At 30.4% G+C, this 12,221-nt stretch overlaps 1 protein-coding gene across 1 annotated transcript; it reads right to left on the bottom strand.

Moving 5' to 3' along the window:
* Nucleotides 1-9,009: 9,009 nt before the first annotated feature.
* Nucleotides 9,010-10,728, bottom strand: LOC120118293 (probable serine incorporator). Its single transcript, XM_039138373.1, has 4 exons — nucleotides 10,713-10,728; nucleotides 9,855-10,094; nucleotides 9,528-9,639; nucleotides 9,010-9,445 (listed from the first exon to the last, which is right to left on the bottom strand). Exons 1-4 carry the CDS (start codon nucleotides 10,726-10,728, stop codon nucleotides 9,010-9,012), a joined length of 804 nt encoding a protein of 267 aa, XP_038994304.1.
* Nucleotides 10,729-12,221: the final 1,493 nt, after the last annotated feature.

Raw genomic sequence — 12,221 nt, 5'->3', positions numbered from 1 at the left:
TTTTTAGAGAATATTTTTAATTTATTAATTAAAAATATATTATTATTATTAAAAAATAATCATATTTTTACTTTTTAATTTATAAAATCATATAATATCTATATTATCTAAATCATATTTTCTCGTTAATAAATTGATATAATTTTGGGCAATGGACATAATTTATTTTATGGTCGTGTGTATATTGAATTTGAAGTCTTGCTCTTCATCTTTGTTTATATTAACAACAATAGTAGTATTAATGATGAAAATAAATAAAATGCCCATTGCTTTTTTCTATTACTTTTTGTCTTGATTTTAACTTTTTTTTTCTATTTTAGACAGTGATGATAATAAATGAATATATAGAATACAAGTACCTAATAAAACTTGATAAACCTCACATTGCAAAGTTCAAACAAGGAAAAATATAGCATGTTTGGAAAAGTAAAAACAACATATTTGAAAAAGCAATATCATAACTTTTGTACATGCACACTCCATATTTCATTGAAATCTGTTGGACATTCAACATAAAATATGCATCAAGCACTTCCATGAAAATCTTCTAAACATATGAACTATCCATGTTACATAAATTTTTTCCCATATAATGTTTATAAGCTTACATTATTTGTTTAGCTTACAAAACAAAAATAAGTAGAACATTAACCATCAAAAGCAACAACAATGTTCAGACTTACAAAAGATAATAGCCATGACATTCTAAACTTAAGCATATATGTTGGCTATATTATACACACAGAAAATTGTCCAAGTCAAAAGCTTGACATATATATGGTGAAGCTAGATAAAAACTTGGGACCATATTCTAAAGTCAAAATAAAAAAGAGATCTACATATTTATAGAAGGACCAAAGTCAAAAGAATGGTCGAAAGTGATGACATTCAAGTAATTGATTAATCACATAATCTTTTTTGAATTCTTTTGGCAAAGAAAAGAAGAAATCTACCTTGTGCGCATGTTTGCTAATATACTCTACTGCATTAAGCATTTCATCATTGGAGAGGCCTTCAATTTTCATGATTTCTGTGTAAAACGACATTTTTTGATCATTTCCTTATGCCTCCTTTTTGAATAATGCAGTAATATCCTTAATTTCTTGGGCAATTTCTCGGTATGCAACACCAAACTTACTTATCTCTTGTACAAGATTATATAACTCATAATCACTTCGAGAACTTTTCTTACTAGCTACTTTTTTCATTGCGGGGTAGAGGCAGTAGCAGCAGATGTTTGGCAAGTTGAAGCACCAACATCCTCTCTTAATTCAGAATCTCTTACTCCCGCTTCTTCAACAAATGCATCTATAAATACATTGTCTTCTACATCAAGATCTTCCACTGCATCAGCTGCTGTCTCAGCTACTGTTCCAGTTCCTCTTTCTTTTCCAAATATTTGAACAAAGTCGTCAAAGAATGGAAATGACTTGTTTCTCAATCCAGCAGCAGTTGGATGACTTTATAAGATAATAATAAAATCTTATATTTAATAAATTTTACAATTACATATATAGATAACAAAGACCACATAAAGAAGATAAATTCAATTAAAATACTTACTCTAACCCAATCATCAAACACATCCTTTGGTGCAATCAAACATTTTTCTTCTTCATTCTAACCAAAACACTTCCAATATTAAGCATTTATGATAAAGCATTGTATTGTCTTTTCTGTAACTCCACTCTAGATTCAATATGTGGATGAGCCCTAATTTTTGATGTCGGAAGCTTGATTTCTAACATTTTTTCAAGTTGAGATAGATAACCTGCTCTAAATGTTCTATTATTAGCTTTCCAATGTGGGTATTCTACCAAAATGTGTAAGCATTCAACAAGTGCAACATTATTCTGTTTAATCCACGTCCTTTTAGTAACTATAGACTTAACCTTTCCAGTTGTTCGTTTTCCCCCTTTGAGATTCCATATTTGATGTTGACATATTGCACTTCGAAACAATCTAAGAAGATGTATATAAAAAATGTATAACATAACATAAAACATGTCATTATTGTCAATAATAATCATAAATGAAATTTAAAATAGTAACATAAACTAAATTAAATGTAGTGAATGACATAATATGTAATGAATGTCCATAACAAAGGCAATTTAAATTTTAAAGAAGAGAAATACATAAAATTTAATAAAGTTAATGACATAAAATATAAATAAGTCAAATACATGAAATTAATGACCACTAACATTAGATAAAATACAAGGTGACAGTTCATACTTAACATAAAATAAAATATATCCTAAACAACGTGACGCCAACCAACTGGTAAACAATGACTAATCATTTCCACCTCATTAATCTCGTCAACATGCCTACTTAACCTTAAAATTGTTAATTTCGCTTTCAATATGCCAAAACATCTCTCAATGCAATTCCTAGCTTGAGAATGTTTCATGTTGAAATATTCTTGAGGGGTGGTAGGTTGATGTCCTTCTTTCCAATCATTCAAGTGGTATCTTTGATCTCTATATGGTGCAAGAAATCCCTCTCCATTCGTGTATCCAACATCACATAAGTAGTAACACCCTATATTATTTTAATTTAAAAAGTTAATTAATATACAAAACTTGTAAGAACTTTACATTCTTTTATATATATATATATATATATTAATTACCTAAGCATTTATCTTGTGGAGCATTTAAACTATTTCTTCTACTAATGGTATCTCCGAGTATTCTATCATCAGCTGCAGAACCTTCCCACCCAGGTAAAACATAAATGAATTGCATGTTTGGTGTGCAAACACCAAGTACATTTGTCGCAATTTCATTTTTTCTTGTTATGTACCTAGGTTTATCGATTGAAGCAACGTGACCTTAATATATATTCCATCTAAAGCACCCAAACATCCCTATATTCATAAAATAAATTTAAATTACATTATCAGTATCCATTTATGTATTAAATATTACTAATTAACTTATAAGTAATTTAAGAATTATGATACAATACCTTAAACCATTTCCATCTATAGTCTGTTGAATTCTCTTGTATAGGTTCTGGTTTTCTAAAAAGAATCGAATGCAATCTCAAAACTGAAGCTAACACTATATGGAGAACTCTACTAATTGTTTCACCAGATCTGACTGTTTGACGTTTTAGAACTTTATTCTTAATATGGTGGGATATAATATGAAGGAAAGTAATAATCATTTCTTCTATAGACATATATCAACTCTCTTTTAACCTACCTTGACTTTGTAATAGGTGACACAATTTGAGAAATGCTCTCCTATCCATTCGACAATTATCAACCGACAATTATCAACACTTTGTCTATCACTTTCAAATATAATTTTATGTAAATTAAGTGATCTAATATTATGTGTATGAAGTCTTTCATGTGCATAACATATTTTAGGTCTATTTTTATATTTTCTAAGAATAAGTGAAATAACCATAAGCATATGAAACACAATCTCCATCATTTGCAGTTGTAAAATAAGAATTGTGGCGATATGTGTCTTCTTTCACATTGGTAAACAAGCCATAACTATTTTATGAACAAACATTTAATATTAGAAAATAATAATATTGAACGAGAACAATTGTTTGTCATAACAATAAAAATAGATGAAAACTAATTTAACAGTTCTCAAGTAATTTAAAAGAGAAATCAAGATTTTAACATAAGCTTAGAAAATTAAAGAAAATCTAAAAGCAACTAATGGTAGACTTATGAAGTAGCTTGGTGTATTTGAAATATAGAAGTGTCACTAAACTTTGATAATTTTAACTATTTCTTCAACTGTACATTTGCATCCTTAGGCTGGTGATTTGTAAACCACCTTGCTGATGGTATTCTTACAGTTGAAAATTAGTCTATTACCATATAGCATAGTTGATTTCCATCTTTCATTTACTTTAACAAAGTCATTAGCGTAGAAGTAAAAAAATTATGTTATTATCAAGTATTCGATTGATATCTAATCTCATGTTCCTACAATATATCTATATTTATATATGTGTACATATTCTTGCAATATATATATATATTACCAACAAGAAAAAAACCCCTTCATTTTCAATACCTTTTGAATTTTTGTTACCAGCAAGAAAAAGCATCATAAAATAAGACATGTTTGAATTCTAAAGTATTTTTCTTTCTAAAAGAAACATTAATTGAAATTAATCAAAAGGGGAGGAGAATAAAAACAAAAGCAATCAAAAGCACCATCAGGAGAATAATCAAAAGGTTTTCTTTGACAGAAACGAAAGCACAAAAACAAGAAACTAAGAATAAAAACAAAAGCATTCAAAACCACCATTAGGAGAAGAATCAAAAGGTTTTCTTTAACAGAAACAAAAGCAAAAAATATGAAAACTAAGAATAAAAAAAGGCAGGAAACTAAGAATCAAAAACAAAAACAATTAAAAGCACCATTAACAGAAGAATCGAAAGATTTTCTTTGACATAAACAAAAAAAATGAAAACTAAGTATTATTAATTGAAATAAAAGAAAGGGAGTGGAGGAGAAATCTTACCAGGAGGAAATGATTGGAAAAAAACTGAACTTTTTTTCTAGACAGAAACTAGGTCACGGGGAGAAGAAGATAAGGAACAAAGTAAGGGTATTTTAGCCCAAACACACGGGAATAAATAAATACCTATGTAATATTTGGGAATGAAATTCCCAATAATAAACCCTTAAAAAGTTACTATTGGCAATGAGTTATTACTCTCAATTGGGAATCTTTCCCATCCAAACGTGGGTATTACATTCTAGAAAAAAAAAATTCCTCCAGTAATAATCAATTCCATGATCGAATACCCCTAAGGGTATTCAGGCATTCCAGAGCTTAGGGGTAGTTTAGGCCATTTCACACTTAAGGGGTATTTTTATCATTATACAGTTTAAGGGTATTTCAGTCCTTTCATTCCATCCAGTCTTTTCATTTAATTCAAACTTGTCATTTATTTCAGTTATTTCGAACAATTCTGACAATAAGAGTACTTTCGATAAGTTAATATTCGGGTGAATACTCATAAATAAGAAATTATGGGTCTAGTGCATTCTCAGAGGTTACGAACTGTTTATCAGAAATCTTCCAAACAAAATAGGAACTTAACAGTTAAATCAATAATTTATCGGATTATATACGAATTCTCATGGTACTTTCTCAATCAAGGTCAATATGGGCTATTTTTACCTCTCAAGGGTAATTTTGTAACTTCTTATCTAGGTGTTTTCGGTGTTTCAATTTTTAACTAGAGTAATCAAATTTTAAGGGTTATGAGGTTAAACGCTTCACTGGTTATTCATGGAACTTGGAATTATTTCTTATAAATTTTCTAATTTCTTATATGAGTCATCAGAGTTTTATTCAGTTACTTACTTTTTACCACATTATAATCGAATTTAGAAATAATTAACTATACAGATGAGACGAAACATATTCATTCATGCACTTAGTAATACCAACATGTACCATAAAGCATGCATAGGGTAGTAAAATATTACCTCGGTTCTCAAGCTACACCGGACGAACATTCAAACTCTATTCGATCACTCTCAAACTTGAATCCAACATCCGATAATATCTCAGATATATATCAACAGAAATTACATCAGAATCGTAGTTTAATTACGAAAAACATATTGAATCGAGAGGTTAATCAGTGAAAAACAGCTTACTGGGATCAAATTTGGTGAAACATGCCTTAAAAAAGGACTAAGGACATTGAAAACATCAGGATAGGTGTTCCCGGAAAAAGTCAATGGTCGGTCAACAGCGATCAACGATCGGTCAACGCATGGTCAACAACTCAGCTTTGCGTGGCTCAGCTCGGTGTGGCTCAAACGGCTCATTCTAGACCGATTCAATCGATTCAGACCGGTCCAATCGGATTAGACTAGTTCATCTTTTCAACAGACCCCTGGTTGCCAAACGACGCCCACGCACAGGGAGCGACGTGTGCGGCACGTGCAGTGGCTCCGGTCATTGGTTCGGTGTGAAATTTTCCAGTTTTGAAGATCATCACCTCGAGAGTCTCATGGTGGCGGTAGTGTGGCGAACAAACGTCGGGGTCGATCGAAAAAGATGAAAAATCGAAGCAACGAGGGTGAGTTTTCGATGTAGCTTTGGGATGATTTTTTATGGCAAACGATGCCGATTTTTGGAGCGAGGTTGGAGGGGTTTTGGTTTTCGGTTGATGGCGAGTCAAATGATGGTGGTAGTGCACTCCAAAGATGGTCATACAACGAGGAATTGATAAAGAGATAGTGGTGGTTAGGGATTGAGGTTATTAAATTTAAGAATTTAGGGTTTAGGTATTATAACCCGAGCCTTAAGCCTTTATATATATATATATATATAACATTAACAGTGCCCTAGCCTAATGGTAGGGTGATAGATGGCCACGCCGCTATATAATTTTTCAAATAGGGAGTTAAATGAAAATTCATTTTCATTATTTTTGATTGCTATATAATTTTATAAATTTATGATAAGTTTTGAATCAATTTTTTTTTACAAAAATGTTTTGTTATATCAAAAAGGGGAGATTGGTAAACATAAATTATTTTGATATAACATAATATATATTATTTTTTGTAAAATTACTTTTAAGTCCCTAAAGTTTATCCAATCTTTAAAATAAGTGTTCTAAGTTCAAATTATATCAAATATATCCTTCAAACATTTTAGAACAATCTTCAAGGTTATATTTTTTTTCTCAAAATAGCAATAATCATTATTTTAAACAAACTTTGACCAAGAGTTTCAAAACTTGAAAAAAAATAACACTTTAAAGTTTAAAAACTTTTCAAAAGTTTCATAAGAGTTTCAAAACTTCCCTTAAAATTTCGAAACTTTGGGTTCCAATGGTCAAAATTTTGTTTATTCTTTTGAATAGTTTCGAAACTTCCTGTGCAAGTAGCCTTTAATGCGCAACTTTAATGCTTAAAACGGCTCCAAACTCCCTCTAACAACCTCAAACGACTAAAAATCAACTAGATCATATAAATGGGATCTTGAAATAGCCAAGAAAAGACAAGAAAACCTTTCTAACATTCATATAGAAAATGAAGCCAAATTTATATTCAATTGTGTCTTTCTTTCATTGAACATTATTCTATTCATTGTAATTTTTATTCTAGTGTTCTTGGGTGTGTGTAAGAGCTTCAATTACAAGCAATCTATCTTTGTGAGGATACTCAAAGTTTGCTCATTTATAATTTCTTCTTAGGAAGGGTTGTGCATTTGAGGTATAAGTCTTAGTGTTGTGTAAGGTTACACTTTGTCCTAAAAGGTTAGAACAAATTAGTGAATTTGTTGAAATCCTTATTTAAGAAGCTAAGGTAGTGGATGTAGACTTCATTAAGGAAGTTGAACCATTCTAAAATTCTTTTGTCATTTTCTTATTTCTTGCAAAAGCTTCCAACAAATTTTTATTGTCAATTCACCCCCTTTTGGTCACTTTCATTCATCTATTGACTCAACAAATTCAATTTTTTAACTTGACTTAATGTTAAAAAGTTTGATTCGACTTGACTAGACTCAACAAATTTTAAACTAGAATAACTCAAATTTTTTTAGTAACTAATTGATTGATTTTCAAATATGAAGAAATATATTTGTATATTGTAATGTTTATCGAAAACTAATCAAAATACAGTCAAATAGTACTATAACATTATAAATACTTACAATTAAATTTAAACAATAATTTGAATAGCTCGATTAGGCTTAATTTTTTTTTAAATTTTGAATTATAAAATAAAATTCATCAATTTAAATAATTTAAAATTTCAACTTAACTTAATTGATTCAAATATATATCCCCAATGGTGCGTTTGGTTCACGGAATGTAAGATTACCAGTGGGAATAAAAGATTACCAGGGAATATGATTACTGAGAATGTTACATTACTGTGTTTGGTTAGTTTGGTAGGAATGTAAGATTACAGTGTTTGGTTGAAGGAATAAAAGATTACTGGAATGTATATTTTACCAAATTATCCTTGTTCTATATTTGTTTTTTTAACAAATGAAATTCTAAATATTTAAATAAAAATTATTTATATAAAAATTTTATTTGTTGATAATATATTACTTGAGTATTTAAATATATCATGTATTATTTTTATTTTAATTAATATTAAATTTTACATAATTTATGTAAAAATATATTAAAATTTTCAACATTTAACTAAATGTTTACATTGTGGAAATTCTTCATAGATATTCATAATAATAAAAATATATAAATTATTTTTGTATCTAAGATATAAAATTTATTATATCTTCTATATACAATAATTTATTTATCTTTTATATTTATACTTAATTTTACATACTTTATCATTATTATTTATCTCATTAATTTATATTACAAAAACATAATTCAAATAAGTAATAAAATATAACACTAAAATCATATTATCTGTAATTCAAATATTTCTTTTCTATTTTATCATCTTTTCTCTATTTCTTCTACTATTATCACTCAAGATAACAGGAAAGTTCATTATATAAACTCTTGGCATTCACCGTTTTGGACAAATATTTTTAATAAAGTATGCTCTTATATTTGTTTATATTTATGAATGATTTACAACCACTACATTAATCAATTCTCAATTGAATTGGTTCGATTAAACACCATATTAACAAGGAACCTAAAAAGAAATTCAAAAGCCATAAAATAACTTGTTTATCTGTCTTTTTTATTTCAATTTTTGGTTTTTAAGTACAGTTCTTCGGATTTCCAATTTTGTAACCACTAGATCACCGACTCTCATTTGAATTGGTTCGATTGATCGAATTAAAGACCCTATTAACAGAGAACCTAAAAAGAACTTGTTCATCAGGTTTTTCCTATTTCAATGTTTGGTTTTGGTTTTGAAGTTGCTCACAACAATTCTTCAAATTTCCAATTTTAGACAGATGAACCCTATACCAGCCGATTCTCGATTGAACTGGTTCAATCGGTTGAATTACGACCTTAAAATTTTAGCAACCCACATGATAATTATGTTACATTCAAAATTGGTTGAGAGCATCATCCAAATAGCATTGAGTTCGACACATACATGTATCCAACATGAACATGTACCGGAAAAGCTTTTGCAAATTTGAAAATGCGAATGGCACCATAACCATTGATGGTTTTCTGCCCCTTATGGTATCATTCCTTGATTTATTGAAATGCAATCTAGAAACAGAAGGGGTTTCCTTGGTTCCACTTATCAGGGGAAACCAGAAACAGAAGGGGTTACAGTTACTGAACTCTACACTGAATGTTCGTATCGACGATACAAGAACAAGAACATGATGCGTAGCAATAGAAACAACCAAAACATAGTGATTTATAAATACCACGAGTGAACCAGATGGAGTGAACCAGTGGAAAAGAGGTCTCGAAAAGTCAAATGTCGCCAAATAGCAAACAAGTGAAACAACAAACAGAGCAATGTACCTATACATATAAAACAAGCAGGTCGTGAATCAGAAGAATACAGTGAAGAAATATCATAAAAACATCAAAAAGAAAAACTAACCAGAACTGCTCATCGTATCCAACCCATTTGTCATTCCATCCATGAACGAAGTCAAGTAGAAGAACAACTTGAACCAAAAGAAACAATCTTGAGCCGAACTTTGAAATCATCTCTGCAAATACAACATTTAAGTTTCAGATGAAGTAAAATCAGAAGTGACTTTAGATAATTTATCATTTCCTTTAATTATTTGTGAATGCTCTGTCAGAAATCGTCACCTATAGGCTATAGCATGTAAAGACTTTCAAAATAATGATTTGTTTTTGTGAAAATGAAAATAATGACATTCTTAATTTAGTGGATTGATACAAAATCAGTGTAACTTACCATAAAAGTTGATAATCTCATTAGGAACAAAAAACATCAAAATAACTAAAATGAACCAGCAGAAAATTTTCATCATCCATCCACCATGGTGCAATCCATCACGAGGATCTTTATGTTTTTTCACACCAATCATTAAAAATGAAAGGATGGTGAAAAACAAAAAATTACCCAAGCTGACCCTGAGCACCGCATCTGTTTCAAAGCATTCCCTGTTGGGTGTTTTGTGAAACTGATTGATCCCTGTATAAATAACAATATTAACTAAGCTAAATCAGCAAACTAGGTATATGCAAGACACAGACAACACATTCACTTTTCTTCCTCGAGAAACATGCAAAACATTACACATGAAATGGGTCCTATGTCGATAATTAATGACAAACTAATACGGAACATCATGGTCCATGACAAACTAATACCAGCTATCCAGCAATCAAAGAAAAATGTATAAAAGAACAATCTCACATTCATCCAGGAAACCATTTTGATTCAATAAACTACACTCAAAGCAATAAACATGGTAATGTAGTAAATGTTCAGATTCACATGGAAATCGAAACATTCTTCAAATTTGATAAAAGACCTGAAACATTAAGAGAGCATGTTTGCATTTAGCCCCGTGAAAGACTAAGCTAATGGAAAAAAAGATAAAAGAATTTAACTTCTCCGCCCACTTTTGCTTGGATATTATTTACTATTTTGCAGCAGCATTCTCGCTCAGTGCAACAGGTAACCAAAATATTGTTGGAATCTTGAAATCAACAAAGCATGCTCCGAATAATTAATAATACAAAGAAATCAAACAAAATTAGCAATAACCAGAATAAAATAAAACAGGAAAAATTGAACGAAGCTTACAAGGCATGTTCTCCATGACAGGAGCGACAACCTCACGGGGTATCCATGAAACAATAGAAAGGGCAAATAGTCCACAATAGGCGATCCTTGCAGACCTCCGGCTAATCCCCGAAACCACCGTGCGACACGCATCGCAGGCGCACTCCGCACAACACGATGCAAGGCATGAAGCAACCCACATATTCTTCAACCACAAGAAATAGATCAAGCCGCCAAACCCCCACAACTCTAACGAACAATAAATAACAGAACAAAATTAAAATTAAATAAACAATTGAATTATGTACGGACCCAAGTTGTTGATGATTGAATCGGAATAACACTAAAAAAAGCGTTCCATATTAATATTAAAAGTAAGTAATTGCTTCTTACCTGAGAAATTAGAGGGGAGAAGGGTAGGAGAAAACGATGATTGATTGGGCGCACGAAGAATGTAGGGGGGAAAACAATCGAAATACAAACCCAACCAAAAGAGGAATCAGAATTGCTTTCTCGGTCAGACTCCAAAGGCTACGTCAAAGCCGTTTGTCTTCATGTAATGTTTTGAGTTTTGTGACTTTCAATTATGGCATGCCAATACAGGACTGTAATTCAAACAATACACGTTCGGGAGAAGAAGATATCGCAGAGGTAAATGGGAAAAAGAATGGTATTTTAGCCCTTAGCACACGAGATTAGAAGAATACTTAACGGGTGTGGGGAATAACATTCTCAGGAATATTTACTATTGGGAAAGAAATATTACCTTCATTTGGGAAATAATACCCAACTAAACATGGTATCCTTAATCAGGAAAAAAATATTTCTGCTAGGAATCCTAAAATACTTCATCCAAATGCACCCTAAATATAATCGTATACGATGTTAGAGGTTCACATATGACTATTGATAATAAATATGTGATACAAAAATGACCAACTTTTATTTGACATCATTTATATTATTTTCACTATTTTTTGAAATATTTCAAATAAGCAAGTTGCGGACTAATACTTCATTAATTGTCGGATTAAAAGTTTGAAATGCTTGGTTAGGCTAAATTGGTTCGTCAAGGTCTCCCGTGTGATGTGGCGTTAAAGTACGTGAGATGGCTCGCACGTCGTACTTCCCGAAGTGACGTCGTAAGAATTGAACATTCTGATTCATGTGGGTCCCACTGCTTTGCCAGCTCATGCCGATAGTTCCAACCTTGAAAGCGTTAAAAGCTGGATTGTCAGTAAGATTAGAAATGCAAAGTAGGTAAACTTTCCATATAGTCACTAAATTATATGAATGGATATATTTTCATCACAAAACTAAAATTTTTATCAATTAGATCACTAAATTATTAAAATTATTTCAATTAAACCACTAACCATACGGTTAAGTACATTTAGAAAATCAGAGAATTGAATTTTAAATTATTAAACTATTTTAAAATTAAAATAAAGATTAAATTGATAAGATTTTTAAATATTAAAAAATATGAAATTATTTTATATTATAACTAAATTAATAGATAATATAAAT

This window comes from Hibiscus syriacus, unplaced genomic scaffold (genome assembly GCF_006381635.1).
Source record: "Hibiscus syriacus cultivar Baekdansim isolate YM2019G1 unplaced genomic scaffold, ASM638163v2 tig00110328_pilon, whole genome shotgun sequence".
NCBI lineage: Eukaryota > Viridiplantae > Streptophyta > Magnoliopsida > Malvales > Malvaceae > Hibiscus > Hibiscus syriacus.
Note: the sequence above shows the minus strand (reverse complement) of the source record. Positions and strands in the feature narration are given on the sequence as shown.

Excerpts from the sequence above, each read along its gene's own strand:
- LOC120118293 (XM_039138373.1), bottom strand. Across the intron at positions 9,640-9,854 it reads TGAGATTATCAACTTTTATG|AGATGATTTCAAAGTTCGGC; the intron begins GTAAGTTACACT and ends TTGTATTTGCAG. Across the intron at positions 9,446-9,527 it reads GGATACGATGAGCAGTTCTG|GTACATTGCTCTGTTTGTTG; the intron begins GTTAGTTTTTCT and ends TTATATGTATAG.